The 19,436-nt window shown below is 27.2% G+C and overlaps 1 protein-coding gene across 2 annotated transcripts in view; it reads right to left on the bottom strand.

Annotated features, from left to right (window-relative positions):
* The window catches only part of LOC135140766 (tyrosine-protein phosphatase 10D), a 57,057-nt gene that overhangs the window by 25,880 nt on the left and 11,741 nt on the right, over positions 1-19,436 (bottom strand). For both annotated transcript variants that reach the window (XM_064071442.1, XM_064071443.1), the window contains exons 2-4: positions 2,587-2,830; positions 2,255-2,539; positions 1,831-2,206 (exon numbers count right to left, since the gene is read on the bottom strand). In XM_064071442.1, coding sequence (XP_063927512.1) covers positions 1,831-2,206; positions 2,255-2,539; positions 2,587-2,830 — 905 coding nt within the window. The remainder of the gene's footprint in view (positions 1-1,830; positions 2,207-2,254; positions 2,540-2,586; positions 2,831-19,436) is intronic.

The raw sequence follows: 19,436 nt of genomic DNA, 5'->3' as shown, positions 1-19,436 counted from the left end.
TCAGATTTTGCGATTTTTCGATTTAAATTTTCGTTTCGTCAATTTTTCGTTCTTCAGTGCTTCGATTTGCAATTTTTTAAATTTCTAGTTTTTCGATCTTGCAATTTTTTATTTTGTCAGTTTTTCGATTGTTCAATTTCTCGATAAAAAAAAACTGGAAAAATTGAAAAACCAAACCAGAAATCACGAAAATGTATAAAGTGAAATTTTTGAAAAACGTATAAATTGGAAGTCAGGAACTTGAAAAATTGAAGAAACGAAAAATTGAAAAATCCAAAGATTAAAAACTGAGAAACTTAAAAATCAAAGTGCAAAATCGAAATTTTGTAAAATCGAAATATTATAAATTACAGAAATCGGAAAATCGGATAATTGCGAAATCCAAAAAAATCAAATATTGAAAATTTGAAAAACCTAATAAAGAATATCTCTTCCTTCTACCAATTTTTTTTCTATTGTTTCTGAATGGTTTAATTGCAAATTTTCGTTTCGATTTTTAATTTTCTTTATTTTTGATTTTTCGATGTTTCGATTTCACAATTTTTTGTTTTTCAATTTTGATTTCTCCAATTTTTTCATCTGCAATTATTCAGTTCTTCATTTTTTTGTTTCTTCAATTTTTGGATTTTGCAAATTTTCCATTTTAAAATTTCTCGAGGTTTCAAATTTTTTATTTTTCACCTTTCTGATTCTTTAATCTTTCATTTATTTTACAATTTTTTAATTTTTCAATTTTTCATTTTTTTTTCTTCAATTTTACGACTCTTCGAGTTTTTATTTTAAAATTTTTCAGTTTTTCGATTTTCCTACTCCTGGATGTCTCAATTTTTAGATTCTGCAGTTCTTCGATTTGAGTTTCAAAGAGTTTTCAACTTTTAATTTTTCGATTTTTTAATGTTCTAATTTTATTATTTTTCTTTTTTTCAATGTGAACTTTTTCAATTTTTGGATTTTTGGATTTTCCGAGTTTCAATTTTGCTATTTTCCCTTTTGAAATTTTCCGTTTTTAATTTTTCGACCTTTGTTCCTTGAATGTAATAGTTTTTTTAATTTACAATTCTGACGATTCTATAATTTTTTGATACAACAATTTTTGGGTTTTCAATTTTTCGATTAGCAATTTTTCACCTTTTTTATTTCTTCAGTGATTAGATTTTGCGATTTTTCGATTTAAATTTTCGTTTTGTCAATTTTTCGTTCTTCAGTTCTTCGATCTTGCAATTTTTCATTTTGTGAGTTTTTCGATTGTTCAGTTTTTCGATAAAAAAACTGCAAAAATTGAAAAACCAAACCAGAAATCACGAAAATGTATAAAGTGAAATTTTTGAAAAACGTATAAATTGGAAGTCAGGAACTTGAAAAATTGAAGTAACGAAAAATTGAAAAATCCAAAGATTAAAAACTGAGAAACTTAAAAATCAAAGAAGGGGGGAGGGCAATTTTTCTTTTAATAATGTGAGACCTTCTCGGGGGTCACAACTGTCTTTTATTTTTTTAATATAAAACCTTCTCGGGGGCGCCAATAGTTTTTTTTTTATGTAAAACCTCTGTCAAGCAAATGTCAATCAGACTACTGACAGACAAAAAACTAAATCATCAAATCAGTTTATCCAACTTAAAGAAAAAATATCAAAGCCTACTTTACTATATAAAGATCGTGAATGGATAATAAGTCGCACTCCACAAAATCGCAAAATAAAGCCACACAGTACAAACACACACAAAACCCCTTTACCTTATAACCCTATGAATTTTCGCGGTGCGAATTCTACAATCATTCAAATATCGACATTAATGACACTGTAACGTGATAAGCCCCGCCCCACTCACCTTTTCCCGTTAGGCTCCTCCCAGTTCACCACGAACGAATAGGGCGTGATCAAGTGCGAATTGAAGGTGATTTTGGCCGGTTTGAGCGGTACGGTCCTGTACTGCGCCGTCGTGGGGGCCGAAATTTCATCCTCTGACATAGTTTGAACCGAGATGTTGTAGGCCCGCCCGGGTACCAACCCCTTAAAAGCGGCTTGGGCCGGCCCTGGCGGCTCACCCTCTTTTTCGACGTAGAGGATGCTATCGTTGGCGTCCGGGGGGTCAATCGAGACCTTGTAGTGTGTGTAGATAGCGGCAGGGTAAGGGGGCTGCCACAGCACAAGGAGCGTGGTTTCATTGCGGAACCAAACGATAAATTTCCCTGGGGTATTGGGTTCTACAAAAGTAAGGTTATAGGTACTCTACGAATCGTACCACCACGTACTTGTAGTAAAGTTCCTCGATGTATACGCCGCACTCTCCTTGTTTTCGAAGACGGTGGACGCTTGGACTTGGTACGTAGCTCCGGGTGTCAGTTCTTTGAGTAAGTAGGAGGTATTCTCTATGTTGTCGATTGTGAGGATTTGCGGTTTGGCCTCTGGCACGTTGTTGAGCGAGTTGATTTTTAGCTTGAAGTTGGAGTAGCCCCCTCGGGCCGGGGGGTTCCAGGAGACGATGGCGGACTTTCCGCTGCGGATGTTGATGGAGAGGTTCGAGGGTGGATCGGGCACTGCAAAGAACTAGTTAGTGGTGGCTTGGAGCGTTTGGGGGTACAACCGGTGGTGAAGTTGGCAGTCCACGTGAGAGTATTATGTGTTGAGTTTGTGTAGTAGAGCCAGAAGTCGTACTTGGTCCCGGGGAGTACTTGAGAGAATTTTATCACGTCGCGGATGTCCTTGGAAGCTATGGTTGTGTTGGGGGCCGGGTGGCCGAAGGGGGGGTAGTAGTCCAGGCGGTATATGGCCCCTTCTTGGCCCAGGTTTCCTGGAATGTGGATGGCGATCTCCGCCCCGTGACCCGTCTGGAAAGGACAAGAAAGTCTGATAAATGATTTGAAGAGGAAAAGGTTTGACCTAGACCTTGGTCTTGGAAAAGTGAAGTTGTGAATTGGTGTGACTCAACAAAAATTTTATCTTCTGTGTGTGTGTCACAAAGAGAAAAGAACACAGGTCTTCGTGGAATACACGTCAATGGCATGTTATTGCTGAATTGTTCGAAAATTTAATGGGCAATGGTGGAAACTATAGGGTAATTAAACTTAAAGGGGGAAATCCCCAACGGTTAACGAAGTAGCTTTGATGTACTGACGCTGACGAGTACTTACTATAAACAATGTTTATTATAGTCTTCTATTTGTGTTAAAATTGTTATTTTATGCATTCAAATTTCATAGTGCAGCCCAACAAGTACCGCTTTTTTGAAAAAATAGACAAATTTTTCCGTTTTTCCCGTTTTTGATTTTCTTTATTTTTTAAATTATTTTCAATGTTTCGATTTAACAGTTTTTTGTTTTTCAATTTTTAATTTTTTTGTCTCTTCAATTTTGTATGATTATGTAACTTTTCTCCATTTTAAAATTTTTCGAGTCTTCAAATTTTTCATTTTTCAACTTTTCGATTCTTTAATTTTTCATATCTTCACATTTTTGATTTTTCAATGTTCCGATTTTAGAATTTTGTATTTTTTTCTTCGACTTTATGACACTTCGAGTTTTCATTTTTAAATTTTCCAGTTTTTCGATTTTCCATTTTTTGATTCTGCAATTTTTCGTTTCTTTGTTTTCAATTTTTTGGTTTTCTAACGTCCTGATTTTTCAATTTTCCGATTTGCAATTTTTCGCTTCAGTTTTTGATTTTCTTTATTTTTTCATTTCTTCAAATTTTCGATTTTTCAATTGCAATTTTTCAATTTTTATTTTTTTTTTTTCAATTTTTCGAGTTTTCATTAAAAAAATTGTCAGTAAATCGATTTTCAACTTCTGGATGTTTCAATTGTTAGATTTTGCATTTTTCGATTGTAGTTTCTCGAGTTTTAAACTTTTAATTTTTCAATTTTTCGTTTCGTTTTCAATTTTACGGTTTTTCATTTTTTGGATTTTCCAATTTTCCAATTTGCAATTTTTCGTTTCGGTTTTTGATTTTCTATATTTTTTCAGTTATTCGATTTTTCGATGTATTGATTTCACAATTTATTGTTTGTCCATTTTGATTTTCACAATTTTTGGATTTTGCAAATTTTCCATTTCTTCAGATTTTTTATTTTTCAATGTTCCAATTTTATAATTCTATATTTATTCAATTTCAATTTTTCGTTTCTTTATTTTACAATTGCAATTTTTCAATTTTTCATTTTCTTTTCTTCAATTTTACGACTCTTCGAGTTTTGATTTTTTAAAATATTTTTCAAGATTTCATGATTTTTAATTTTGTCGATTTCACTGTTAAATTTCTCAGTTTTTCGATTTTACAACTTCTGGATATTCCAATTTTTGGATTCTGCAATTTTTCGATTTGAGTTTGTAGTTTTCAATTTTTTGAATGCGACTTTTCGGTTTTTCAATGTGAAGATTTTCAATTTTTGGATTTTTCTATTTTCCGACTTGCAAATTTTCGTTTTGCTTTTTGATTTTCTTCATTTTTTGATTTATTCGATTTTACAATTTTTTGTTTTTCCATTTGCGATTTTCAATTTGTCATTTTTTTGTTTCTTCAATTTTTGGATTTTACAACTTTTCCATTTTAAAATTTCTCGAGTTTTAAAATTTTTTATTTTTCATTTCTTCAAATTTTCGATTTGTCAAAATTTCGATTTTATAATTTTACTCGTATACTTTTTGAATTTTTTATTTTTTTTTCCTTCAATTTTACGACTCTTCGAGTTTTGATTTTTAAAAATGTTTTTCAAGATTTCATGATTTTTAATTTGGTCGATTTTTGAAATTTTCGACTTTCGATTCTGAATTTCTCGATTTTTCAGTTTTTCGATATTTTAAATTTTGGATTTTTGGATTTCTCAATTTTTGATGTTTCCATTTTTCAGTTTTTCGAATTTTTTAATTTTAAATTTTCCAATCTTCAGTTGTTTCGAATTCTCGATTTTTTGATTTTCCGACTTCTCAGTTTTTGATTTTTCAATTTTTTGATTTTTAAAATTTTTAATTTTTCGATTACCTATTCAATTTTTCGATTTCTGGTTTTATCAAGATGTCGATGCTTCGATTTTTCGATTTCTGGATTTATCAATATTTCACAATTTAAATTTTTTTGTTTTTCAAATTTTCAATTTTTGGATTTGTCTCGAATTTTCTGTTTTTCAAATTTTCAAATTTTTTTATTTAAAATTATCCAATTTTTTGATGTTTGAAATTCTCGATCTTTTGAATTTTCGACTTCTTGGTTTTAGATTTGTCAGCCAATTTTTGAATTTTTTATTTTTAAATTATTCAGTTTTTCGATTTTCCAACTTCCAATTTTTCATTTATTCGATATGCAATTTTTCGTAATTTTCTGGTTTTTCAATGTTGTGATTTTGTTATTTTTCTTTTCTTCAATGTAAATTTTTTCAGTTGTTAGATTTTTCAATTTTACAATTTGCAGATTTTCGTTTCGGTTTTGGATTTTCTTTATTTTTTCAATTATTCGATTTTTCAATGTTCCGATTTTCCAATTTTGACTTCTTCAATTTTCCCATTTGCGACTTTTCAATTCATTTTTTTTTTGTTTCTTCAGTTTTTGGATTTTGCAACTCTTCCATTTTAAAATTTCTCGAGTTTTCAAATTTTCAGTTTTTCACCTTTTCCATTTTTAAATTTTTAGTTTTTCGTTTCGGTTTTTGATTTTCTTTATTTTTTCAATTATTCGGTTTTACAATTTTTTTGTTTTTGAATTTTGATTTTTTCAATTTTTCCATTTGCGATTTTTCAATTTGTCATTTTTTTGTTTCGTCAATTTTTGGATTTTACAACTTTTCCATTTTAAAATTTCTCGAGTTTTAAAATTTTTTATTTTTCATTTCTTCAAATTTTCGATTTGTCAAAGTTTCGATTTTATAATTTTATACTTTTTGAATTTTTTATTTTTTTTTCCTTCAATTTTACGACTCTTCGAGTTTTGATTTTTAAAAATGTTTTTCAAGATTTCATGATTTTTAATTTTGTCGATTTTTGAAATTTTCGACTTCCGATTCTGAATTTCTCGATTTTTCAGTTTTTCGATATTTTAAATTTTGGATTTTTGGATTTCTCAATTTTTGATGTTTCCATTTTTCAGTTTATCGAATTTTTTAATTTTAAATTTTTCAATCTTTAGTTGTTTCGAATTCTCCATCTTTTGATTTTCCGACTTCTCAGTTTTAGATTTTTCAATTTTTTGATTTTTAAAATTTTTAATTTTTCGAATACCTACTCAATTTTTCGATTTCTGGTTTTATCAAGATTTCGATGCTTCGATTTTTCGATTTCTGGATTTATCAATATTTCACAATGTAAAATTTTTTTGTTTTTCAAATTTTCAATTTTAGGATTTGTTTCGAATTTTCTGTTTTTTAATTTTTCGAATTTTTTTATTTAAAATTCTCCAATTTTATGATGTTTGAAATTCTCGATCTTTTGAATTTTCGACTTCTTGGTTTTAGATTTGTCAGTTTTTAAATTTTTTTGATGTTTCGATTTCTGGACTTACCAAGATTTCGATGTTTCGATTTTTTGATTTCTGGAGTTATAAAGATTTCGCTGTTTCGATTTTTGAACTTTTACATTTTCGATTTTCCCATTGTTTGATGTGATTTCCCGCTTTGTAAATATTTTAATCTTTCAGTTTTATGGATTTTTCGAATTTCCTTTTCAATTTCGTTCTTTTTTTTTAATTTTAGAATTTTTAATTTCTCGATTTTTCGATTTTTTCATATTTCAATTTCTCGATGTTTCAATTTTTCAATTATTCGATTTTTCGGCGTGTCGACTTTAAAATTTTTGGATTTTCCAGTTTTTCGATTTAGCCATTTTTTAACATTTCAGTTTTCGTATTTTTCAATTTTTCGAGTCCTTGATTTTTCAGTTTTTCGACTTTTCAATTTCGCTTTTTTTGAATTTTCAATTTCTCGATTTCTCATTTTTTTTGTATTTTGTAATTATAAATCGCTATCTAGGTTTTTAAATTTTCGATTTGTCATTATTTCAGTGCTGGAAATTTTTCATTTTCTGGATTTTTGAATTTTTCAATATTTCAATTTTTCCATTTCTAAATTTTAGAGTTTTCGATTTTTTAATGTTTAATTTTTCGATGTCATTTACGCCAGTGGTTTTTACTTTACATATAGAGGTTATCAAATAGCAAAAAAAAACATAATTTTTCAAAGAAATAAACTTCGACAAATTTTTGTGTTGGCAATTCTGAGTCCCCAGTTGTCAACGTAGATTGGTCCAGACGACGACATCTGTCATAAATGTCACTCGACAATCAGGTATGCCACCCCAAAATTTTAAATACGTCGCCAACCTGACAACAAAAACTCGAATAAAAATAGTCGCTATTTTGACTTTTTCAATTTTCCCATTTGCGATTTTTCAATTCATTTTCTTGTTTCTTCAGTTTTTGGATTTTGCAACTCTTCCATTTTAAAATTTCTCGAGTTTTCAAATTTTCAGTTTTCCACCTTTTGCATTTTTAAATTTTTCAGTTTTTCGATTTTCCAGCTTCTGGATGTTCCAATGTTTAGATTCTGCAATTTTTGCGATTTCAGTTTCTCAAGATTTCAATTTCTAATTTTTCAGTTTTTCGTTTCGGTTTTTGATTTTCTTAATTTTTTCACTTATTTTATTCGATTTTACAGTTTTGTTTTTGAATTTTGATTTTTTTCAATTTTTCCATTTGCGATTTTTCAATTTGTCATTTTTTTTGTTTCTCCAGTTTTTGGATTTTATACTTTTCCATTTTAAAATTTCTCGAGTTTTAAAATTTTTTATTTTTCATTTCTTCAAATTTTCGATTTGTCAAAGTTCCGATTTTATAATTTTATACTTTTTCAATTTTTTTTTCCTTCAATTTTACGACTCTTCTAGTTTTCATTTTTAAAAATATTTTTCAAGATTTCATGATTTTTAATATTGTTGATTTTTGAAATTTTCGACTTTCGATTCTGGATTTCTCAATTTTTGATGTTTCCATTTTTCAGTTTTTCGAATTTTTTAATTTTAGATTTTTCAATCTTTAGTTGTTTCGAATTCTCGATCTTTTGATTTTCCGACTTCTCAGTTTTAGATTTTTCAATTTTTTGATTTTTAAAACTTGTAATTTTTCGAACACCTATTCAATTTTTCGATTTCTGGTTTTATCAAGATTTCGATGCTTCGATTTTTCGATTTCTGGATTTATCAATATTTCGCAATTTAAAATTTTTTTGTTTTTCAAATTTTCAATTTTTGGATTTGTTTCGAATTTTCTGTTTTTCAATTTTTCGAATTTTTTTATTTAAAATTCTCCAATTTTATGATTTTGAATTTTCGACTTCTTGGTTTTAGATTTGTCAGTTTTTAATTTTTTTTTTGATTTTCAAAGTTTTTAATTTTTCGAATTTTCAATTTATCGTTTTTTTGATGTTTCGTTTTCTGGACTTACCAAGATTTCGATGTTTCGATTTTAAAAATTTTACATTTTTCGATTTTCCCATTGTTTGATGTTGCGATTTCCCGATTTTTCGGCGTGTTGATTTCTAAAATTTTTAATTTTTCAGTTTTTCGATTTTCCAACTTTTGAATGTTTCAATTTTTGGATTCTGGAATTTTTCGACTTGAGTTTCTGGACTTTTCAACTATTTGTAGATTTAAATTTTTCATTTCCTTATGTTTCTAATTTTATTTTTCTTCGAAATTTTTCAATTTTTTGGTTTGCAATTTTTCATTTCGGTTTTTTCAATTTTTCACCTTTTTTGTGTTCTTCGGTGTTTAGATTTTGCGGTTTTTCGATTTAATTTTTCGTTTCGTCAATTTTTCGTTCTTCAGTTCCTCGATATATGCAATTTTTTGATTTTCTAGTTTTTCTATTTTGCAATTTTTCATTTTGTCAGTTTTTCGATTGTTCAATTTTTAGAATAAAAAAAATGCAAAAATTGAAAAACCAAAACGGAAATCACGAAAATGTATAAAGTGAAATTTTTGAAAAACGTATAAATTGGAAGTCAAGGACTTGAAAAATTGAAGAAACGAAAAATTGAAAAATCCAAAAATTAAAAACTGAGAAACTTAAAAATCAAAGAAGTGCAAAATCGAAATATTATAAATTACAGAAATCGGAAAATCGGATAACTGAGAAATTCAAAAAACCAAATATTGAAAATTTGAAAAATCTAATAAAGAAAAACAAAGGAAATGAAAAAAAAATGATATAAAATTGAGAAAATAAAAATTAACAATTCGGGAAAATGACAAATAAAAATCAAGAACTTGAAAAATTGAGGAAACGAAAAATCGAAAAATTAAAAACTGAGAAACTGAAAAATCGAAAAGTGAAAATTTGTAACATTAAAAAATTGCAAATCGAAATATTGAAACATTTGGATTTTGAGAAATTGAAAAACTGAAAATGAAAAAACCAAAAATCGAGAAAATGAAACGGTACAAACCAAGAACTTAAAAAATTGAAAAACCGAAGAATTGAAAAATTGTAATACATATTGTGATAGCAATAGATTTTTCGAAAAATTATAAGATTTAATTTTGCGAATTTGATTTTTTTATGACGATAATAATAATTTATTTTCTACAGGTACATAACCCAATTGTCGGAAATATAATCCTTATAATCTTTAGGGTTTCCAATTTTAGGATTCATTTTTTTCGATTATTAAGTTCCTCGATTTTTAGATTTTCAATGTCTCAATTTTTCGTTTCTTCAGTTCTTCGATTCGCAATTTATCATTTCGGTTTTTATTTTCTTTATTTTTGGAATTTTTTTTTCTTCAATTTTTTAATTGCAATTTTTCAATTTTTTTCTTCAGTTTTACGACTCAGAGTTTTCTTTATAAATTTTTCAGTTTTTAGATTTTCCAACTTCTGGATGTTTCAATTTTTTGATTCTTGAATTTTTCGATTTGAGTTTCTGGAGTTTTCAACTTTTAATTTTTAGACTTGCAATTTTTCATTTCTTTAGGTTTAAAATTTTTCAGTTTTTCAATATTCTAATTTTAATATTTTTCTTGTTTTCAATGTGGATTTTTCAATTTTTCATTTCGGTTTTTGATTTTCTTTATTTTTTCAATTATTCGATTGTTCAATATTTCGATTTTATAATCTTTTGTTTCTATTTTTTTTAAGTTTTTTCGTTTCTTTAATTGTTTGATTTGCGATTTTTCGATTTCAGTTTTCTCGTTTTCAATTTTTCGATTATGTATTTAATTTTTCATTTCTTCACATTTTCGATTTGCAATTTATCGTTTCAGGTGTTTTTTTTTCTTTATTTTTCCAATTTTTCGAATGCAATTTTTCATTTTTTTCTTCAATTTTACAATTATTCGAGTTTTCATTTAAATTTTCCGTTTTTCGATTCGAGTTTCTCGAGTTTTCCACTTTTAATTTTTAGAATTGCCAGTTTTCATTTCTTTATGTTTCAAATTTTTCGGTTTTTCAATGTTCTAATTTGATGATTTTTCTTTTTTCAATGTGAAATTTTTCAATTTTTCGGTTTTTGATTTTCTTCATTTTTTCAATTATTCGATTGTTCAATGTTAATTTTAGATTTTTGGATTACTCGAATTTTTTAATTCTCGATCTTTTGATTTTTAAAATTTTTAATTTTTCGAATTTTTAATTCAAAATTTTCCACTTTTTTGATGTTTAGAATTCTCGATCTTTTGATTTTTCGACTTATTGGTTTTAGATTTATTTGATTTTAAAAATTTTTAATTTTTCGAATATTCAATTTTTCGATGATTCGATTTCTGGATTTATCAAGATTTCACAATTTTATTTTTATTGGATTTCTCGATTTTCAATTTTTCGATATTTTGAATTTATAATTTTCGGACTTCACGATTTTTCTATTCTTTCAATTTTTCGAATTTTAGAATTTTCGATTTTCAGTTTTTTGATATCTATTTTTCAGTTTTGCGATATTTAAAATTTTTGAGTTTTGAGTTTCTCGATTTTCAGGTTTTCGATTTTTCTAGTTTTCATTTTTTCTAATTTTAGAATTTTCGACTTGCAATTTTTCGTTTTCACGATTTTTTATTTTTTTAATTTTTGAAATTTTCAGCTTTCGATTCTTCGATTTCTGAATTTCTTGAATTTTCAGTTTTTAGATTTTTCTATTTTTCAATTTTTTGAATTTTAGAATTTTCGACTTTCGATTGTACGATTTCTGAATTTCTTGATTTTTCAGTGTTTCGATATTTTAAATTTTAGATTTTTGGATTTTTCGATTTCTTAATTTTTCGATTTTCCAATTTTTCGAATTTTTTAATTTTTAATTTTTCAATTTTTTGATATTTCGAATTCTCGGTCTTTTGGTTTTTCAACTTCTCAATTTTAGATTTCCAGTGTTTCAATTTTTGATTTTTACAATTTTTAATTTTTCGAATTTTCAATTTTTCGATTTTTTGATGTTCGGATTTTTCTGTTTTTCAATTTTTCGAACTTTGGAATTTTCGACTTTCAATTTTTCGTTTTCACGATTTTTCATTTTTTTGATTTTTGAAATTTTCGATTCTTCGATTTCTGGATTTCTCGATTTTTCAATTTTTCAAATTTTAGAATTTTCGACTTTCCATTGTACGATTTCTGAATTTTTCGATTTGTTAATTTTTTGATTTTCCAATTTTTTCGAATTTTTTAGTTTTAAATTTTTCAATTTTTTGTTGTTTCGAATTCACGATCTTTTGATTTTTCAACTTCTCAGTTTTGGATTATCTGTTTTTCAATTTTTTCATTTTTCAAATTTTCAATTTTTGGATTTTGTTTCGATTTTTCTATTTCTCAATTTTTCGATTTTTTTAATTTAAAATTTTCCAATTTTTTGATGTTTCGAATTCTCGATCTTTTGATTTTTCGACTTCTTAGTTTTAGATTTTTCAGTTTTTCAATTTTTGGGTTTTTAAAATTTTTAATTTTTCTAGTTTTCGATTTTTGGATTTCTCAATTCTTCTATTTTTCGTTGTTTTGATGTTTCGATTTCTGGATGTATGAAGATTTTGATGTTCCGATTTTTCGATTTCTGGAATAATCAAGATTTCGGTGTTTCGATTTTTCGATTTCTGGATTTATCAAAATTTCATAATTTTAATTTTTTTTTGTTTTTTGAAATTTTCGTCTTTCGATTCTAAGATTTATTGTATTTTTATATTTTTCAGTTTTTCGTTATTTTAGAGTTTTGGATTTTTCCTTTTTTCTATTCTTCAATTTCTGAAATTTTTCCGATTCTTCGATTTCTGGATTTCTCGATTTTTCAATTTTTCAAATTTTAGAATTTTCGACTTTCCGTTGTACGATTTCTGGATTTCTCGATTTTCCAGTGTTTCGATTTTTAAAATTTTACATTTTTCGAATTTACATTTGTTTGATGTTGCCATTGGTAAATTTTTTAATATTTCAACTTTTTCATTTTTCGAATTTCCGATTTCTGGACTTCTTGGTTTTTTAATTTTAAGAATTTTCCGACATTTCAGTTTCGACTTTTTATATTTTACGTTTTTTTGTTTCAATTTTTCAATTATTCGATTTATCGATTTCTCGGCGTGTCGATTTTTAAATTTTTGGATTTTCCAGTTTTTCGATTTTTCCATTTTTCGACATTTCAGTTTCGGTATTTTTCAATTTTTCGGTTCTTTGATTTTTCATTTTCGATTTTATAAATTTTAGAGCTATTTCTCGATTTCCCGTTTTTTTATTTTTCAGTTTTTCAATTTTTCAAATTTTAGAATTTTCGACTTTCCATTTTACGATTTCTGGATTTCTCGATTTTCCAGTGTTTCGATATTTTAAATTTTAGATGTTTGGATTTCTCGATTTGTTAATGTTTCGATTTTCCAATTTTTTAAATTTTTTACTGTAAAATTTTTCAATTATTTGTTACGAATTCTCGATCTTTTGATTTTTCAACTTCTCAGTTTTGGATTTTCTGTTTTTCAATTTTTTTATTTTACAAATTTTCAATTTTTGAATTTTGTGTTCCGATTTTTCAATTTTTCGAATTTTTTACTTCAAAATTCTCCAATTTTTGGATGTTTCGAATTTTCGATCTTTTGATTTTTCGACTTCTTAGCTTTAGATTTTTCAGTTTTTCGATTTTTCTATTTTTCAATTTTTCCGAATTTTTTAATTTGTCGTTTTTTTGATGTTTCGATTTCTGGATTTATCAAGATTTCTGTTCCGATTTTTCGATTTCTGGAATTATCAAGATTTCGGTGTTTCGATTTTTAAAATTTTACATTTTTCGATTTTACATTTGTTTGATGTTACCATTTCTCGACTGGTAAATTTTTTAATATTTCAACTTTTTCATTTTTCGAATTTCCGATTTCTGGACATCTTGGTTTTTTAATTTTAAGAATTTTTCGATATTTCAGTTTCGATTTTTTATATTTCACGTTTTTTTGTTTCAGTTCTTCAATTATTCGATTTATCGATTTCTCGGCGTGTCGATTTTTAAATTTTTGGATTTTCCAGTTTTTCGATTTTTCCATTTTTCGACATTTCAGTTTTGGTATTTTCAATTTTTCGGTTCTTTGATTTTTCATTTTCGATTTTATAAATTTTAGAGCTACATATTTCTCGATTTCCCGTTTTTTTATTTTTCAGTTTTTCCATTTTCTTAAATCCATCAGCTTTTCGATTTTTCTTCGATTTCTCGATTTTTCCATTTTTCGATTTGTCATTATTTCAGTGTTGGGATTTTTCATTTCCTGGATTTTTGAATTTTTCAATATTTCAAAATTTCTAAATTTTGGACTTCGATTTTTTAATGTTTAATTATTCAAAGCGGGATTTGTTGGGCTGAACTTCAGGGGCGAAAGAAGTTCTGTCGAAATATTCTTAATAATTTTTCTGTTGGCAATTCTGAATTCACAGTTGTCAATTTTGACGTATTGATTGGTTCAGACAACGGTAGCTGCCTTAAACGTCACTTTGACAATCAGGCATGCCACCACAAAATTTTAAACGTGTCGCCAACCTGACAACAAAAACCAAACATTAATAGCCGCTAGCAAATCTTTCTGAGAAATACAAAAACGCTAGTGTCGTAATTACATTTTCGGAGAAAGGGTTGGCAACGCTCGCTTTCGACACACGGGAAAACACCGCGCGTAAAAATTATTTTAAGCCTTGACATTTGTTTACAAATTCTCATTAAGACGGAAGCGACCTGTTGATTGCGATCGTGCGAATTCTGGTTAATGGGCGAGCTTTCGCCAAAACGCGGTTTAAAAGGCCATCTCGAACAGGTGATTTTTAGTCGAAATTATCAGGTTAAAGCCGCACTTATTAGAATTTATAATTTTGGCCAATTAAAGCAAACGACCCTGAATTTACCGGTCGCTGAAAACGGTTTTCGTTTTAATGTAATTTACGTTATTGCTGTATCTGATTTTCAGCAAGGTCGCTCGCTACCTGGTACTCCAAGACTTGCCTTTTTTGCTGGAGTGTACACGTCAATTATAAAGTTTATTTTTAGTGAGTCGGTCTTTATGGCTACTATTTTTATTTTTATTGTTTGGAGTGGCTATAAAATAAACGATCGAGCATTGTTTATTGTCAGATAAAATCGCTCGTTAACGTTGCATCGCTAATTAGAATTTAAAATATGTACTAAGATTATTTGGACGACTATACACCGCAGACACGACTTATCAATAAAACAATAGGTGTGGTCACAAAATAAGTAACATGTAACACTTGTCATGACCGATTTTATACAATTGTCACTTCACCTAGTTCGACTTTAAGAAAGCAGTAACAAAAACTAGACCGTACATTTTTTCCTCGCGTAAAAAACGCCAAAAATAAGTCGTTTCTGTGTCAATCACACTTGCCAACCTAACGGGACCTTCAATTTCCAAACAGTTACATAAAATTTTCCACAATTTCGAAAAAACCGGCCATTTTTACCCAAAACCCGCAACACCTATCGAGCACAAGTTGCGTAATAACAGTAAAGAAACTAGAAAAAGTGGAGCTAAATATGCAGGATAGCGCAAGGTTCCGCACTGGGGCCCGCACATTTCTCGCTCTATTATTCGCGATGAAAACGATGGTGAAGATGCCTCATCGATTCTTCGGTCTTAATATGGCGTGAAACTAGTTTCACCCAATTAAATTTCAAATCGGATCTAATAGCACTTTCTTCGTTTTGCTGGGTTTTTAAACAATTAGGCGATTTAACGCTCCAGAATGGCCGCATCCGCCCAATAAAAACAGATTCCGTCACCGGGGAAGGAAACACGATTTAGTGACTCATTAATCTATTTATGAAAGGATTTGACCGGAATTGATAGAGGTTAAAAGCGCCACGGTTGGAATGGGGGCGACAGTTTTGTCGTAATTAAACGAGAGGTCGGATTTGTATGCGAGAAATGGGTCGTGTGTGGAGGAATCTTGGTTTCCTGGAGCCTTCGCAGTGACACAATTGTTTATTGCAAAACGTCTTTTTGTCGTTTATTTTTCTTTTTAACTACTCATCAATTACCATCAGCAATTATCTTCCGAGTTTATTTACAATTGAAAACACACTAATAAAAATTGTAAATAAACACAATAATTCATTGTCGTTTTGTATTCGAGTTGCAGCCTTCAGTTTTATTTTGTTGTTGCCGGTGTCTTTATAACAATTTAATATCAATTCTGCTGGAACTGTTTTGCGTTCTAGACTATATTAAACATTGTTTATAGTACCTAAGTGCTACTTCAGGCTCAGTACAAACTACTTTGTTAACCATTGGGATTTCCTTCTTTAAGTGTAATTATAATTATCTTATAGTTTTCAGCATGTTCATTAAATTTTCTAGCAATTCAGGAATAACATGTCATTAACGAGTATTCCAAGAATACCTCTTTGTGATTTTTACAATTACACACAAAGATGAAATTTTTGTTGAGTCAGTAATTCATGTAAGCATGACAACGTATAGTTTTGAGGTTTATCTTTTGTGTATAAATTTTAATAGTTTATTGATTTAATTTGTTGTATTTGACTTGTGTAAGTTTTTACCACTAATAAAGTATTGATTGATTGGTTGATTGATTATTATATGGGTTATCATAAAAAAATAAAAATTTTCATTTTCCGATTTTTCTATTTTTCGTTTTTTCAGGTTCTTAATTTAGAATTTTTCATTTTCTGGATTTTTAATTTTCCAATTTTTCGTTTCCTCAGTGTTTTTAGTTCTTGATTTTTATTTGTCATTTTCCCGATTTTTTAATTTTCACTTTCTCGATTTTGTATCATAATTTTTCATTTGCTTTATTTTTCAATGTTATATTTTTTTATTACTTTCAATCTTTGTGTAGTGTGTAGCGTCTATTAGTTCATTGTAAGTAGGTACATGTTATCGTGTAATATGTAGATACCATCTTGTATTTTTTGCACTATTTTGGTGCTATGTGTCTGTAGTGTTATTTTATATTGACAATCCCTTCTTAAATATTTTCTATTTTCTGTATTATATTTTCTGAAGGTAAATAAAGTATTATTATTATTATTTGATTTTTCAGTTCCTTGATTTTTAATTTTTTGGATTTCTTAATTTAATTTAATTCATAATATTTCGTCTTTTCATTTTTGGTTTTTCAATTTTTGCATTTTTTTTTATCCGGAAAGTTGAACAGTCGAAAAACTGGAAAATCAAAAAATTGCAAATCAATTGCTCGATTTGCAATTTTTGATTTTCCAGTTTTTTTTTAATTTTTCGTTTTCTCAATTCTTCAAGTACATACTTGATTTTTATGTCATTTTCCCGATTTTTTAGTTTTCATTTTCTGGATTTTATATCATAATTTTTTCATTTCCTTTCTTTTTCAGTGTTTCTTTCAATTTTTATATTTTTTTGTTTGTCCAAATTTTCAATCTTTGATTTTTCAGTTCCTTCATTGTCCAATTCTAAAATTCAATTTTTGATTTTTTGGATTTCTCAATTATCCGATTTTACAAAATTTCGTTTTTTCGAATTTGCACTTTTCTGATTTTTAAGTTTCTCAATTTTTGATCATTCGATTTTTCAATTTTTCGTTTCTTCAATTTTTTAAGTTCATGACTTCCTAGTTTTTTTGGTTTTCCATTTTTTTATGAAAGTTGAACAATAAAAAAACTGACAAAACGAAAAAAACTGTAATATTCAAAGATCAAAAAACTGAAAAATTAAAGATCGAAAAATTGAAAAAAGATTTATCAAAAAATTTTTTTAAAATACAGTAACTAAAAAAAAACGGCAAAATTCTAAAAGGAAAACTAGAAAAATTGAAAAATCGAGAAATTGGAAAATCGAGAAATTGGAAAATTTCGCATTGAAAAAAAGAATAATTAGAACATCGAAAAACCGAATTGAAAAAAAAAGAAAATTGGCAATTCTAAAAATTAAAAGGAAATTAGAAAAATCGAAAAACTGAAAGATTTAAAAAATTTTAAAATCGGGAAATCGAAAAATCTAAAATTTTTAAAATAGAAATTGAAAAATCGGAGAATCGAAAAACTGAAATACGTATACCCAAATTGAAATGTCGAAAAATGGAAAAATCGAAAAACTGGAAAAACCAAAAATTTTAAAATTGAAACAAAAAACGTAAAATATAAAAAATCGAAAGCGAAATGTCGAAAAATTCTTAAAATTGAAAAACCAAGATGTCGAGAAATCGGAAATTCAAAAAATGGAAAAGTTGCAATATTAAAAAATTTACCAATCGGGAAATCGCAATATCAAACAATGGTAAAATTGAAAAATGTAAAATTTTAAAAATCGAAACACCGAAATCTTGGTAATTCCAGAAATCTAAAAATCGGAACTTCGAAATCTTGATAAATCCAGAAATCGAAACATTAAAGAAGAATGACAAATTAAAAAATTCGAAAATTTGAAAAATTGAGAAATTCAAAAATCTAAAAATTTAAAATATCGAAAAACTAAAGAATCGAAAACTCAAAAAATTAAAGATTTTAAAAATCCAAAAATTGAAAAACTGAAAAATCTAAAATTAAGAAGTCGAAAAATCAAAAGATCGAGAATTCTAAACGTCAAAAAATTGGAAAATTTTAAAACTTAAAAATTCGAAAAATTGAAAAATCGAAAAATCCAAAAATCTAAAATTTAAAATATCCAAACCCTGGAAAATCGAGAAATCCAGAAATCGTACAATGGAAAGTCGAAAATTCTAAAATTCGAAAAATAGAAAAATCGAAAAACTGAAAAATTGAGAAATCTAGAAATCGAAGAATCGAAAGTCGAACATTTCAAAAATCAAAACAATGAAAAATCGTGAAAACGAAAAATTGAAAGTCGAAAATTCTAAAATTCAAAAAATTTAAAAACAAAAATCGAAACATCAAAAAATCGAAAAATCAAAAATTGAAACACTGAAAATCTAAAACTAAGAAGTTGAAAAATCAAAACACTGAGAATTCAATACAACAAAAAATTGAAAAAGTGAAAATTAAAAAAATCGAAAAATTGGTAAATTGAAAAATTAACAGATCGAGAAATCCAAAAATCTAAAATAAAATATCGAAACACTGAAAAATCAAGAAATTCAGAAATCGTACAATGGAAAGTCGAAAATTCTAAAATTTAAAAAATTGAAAAATGGGAAAATCGAAAAACTGAAAAATCGAGAAATACAGAAATCGAAGAATCGAAAATTTCAAAAATCAAAAAAATGAAAAATCGTGAAAACGAAAAATTGAAAGTCGAAAATTCCAAAGTTCGAAAAATTGAAAAACGGAAAAATCCGAACATCAAAAAATCGAAAAATTGAAAATTCGAAAAATTAAAAATTGTAAAAATCAAAAATTGAAACACTGAAAATCTAAAATGAAAAGTTGAAAAATCAAAAGACCGAGAATTCGAAAAATAAAATATCGAAACACTGAAAAATCGAGAAATTCAGAAATCGTACAATCGAAAGTCGAAAATTCTAAAATTCGAAAAATAGAAAACTCGAAAAACTGAAAATTCAAGAAATTTAGAAATCGAAGAATCAAAAGTAGAAAATTTCAAAAATCGTGGAAAGGAAAAATTGCAAGTCGAAAATTCTAAAATTAGAAAAAATGAAAAATAGAAAAATCGAAAAATTGAAAATCGAGAAATTCAAAACTCAAAAATTTAAAATACCGCAAAACAGAAAAATAGATAAATATTTCAGAAATAAAAAAACTGAAAATCGAAAATTCTAAAATTCGAAAAATAGAAAAATCCAGAAATCCAAAAATCTAAAATGTCGAAAAACTGAATAATCGAGAAATTCAATAAATCCTAGAAACGAAAGTCGAAGATTTCAAAAAACAAAAAAAATTTAAATTGTGAAATCTTGATAAATCCAGAAATCGAAAAATTGAAAATTCGAAAAATAAAAAATTGTAAAAATCAAAAATTGAAACACTGAAAATCTAAAATGAAAAGTTGAAAAATCAAAAGACCGAGAATTCGAAAAATAAAAT

The sequence above is a fragment of the Zophobas morio genome, unplaced genomic scaffold (genome assembly GCF_036711695.1).
Source record: "Zophobas morio isolate AGI-343-1 ecotype UQ-CSIRO unplaced genomic scaffold, CSIRO_AGI_Zmor_V1 ptg000041l, whole genome shotgun sequence".
In the NCBI taxonomy this organism is placed as follows: Eukaryota; Metazoa; Arthropoda; class Insecta; order Coleoptera; family Tenebrionidae; genus Zophobas; species Zophobas morio.
Note: the sequence above shows the minus strand (reverse complement) of the source record. Positions and strands in the feature narration are given on the sequence as shown.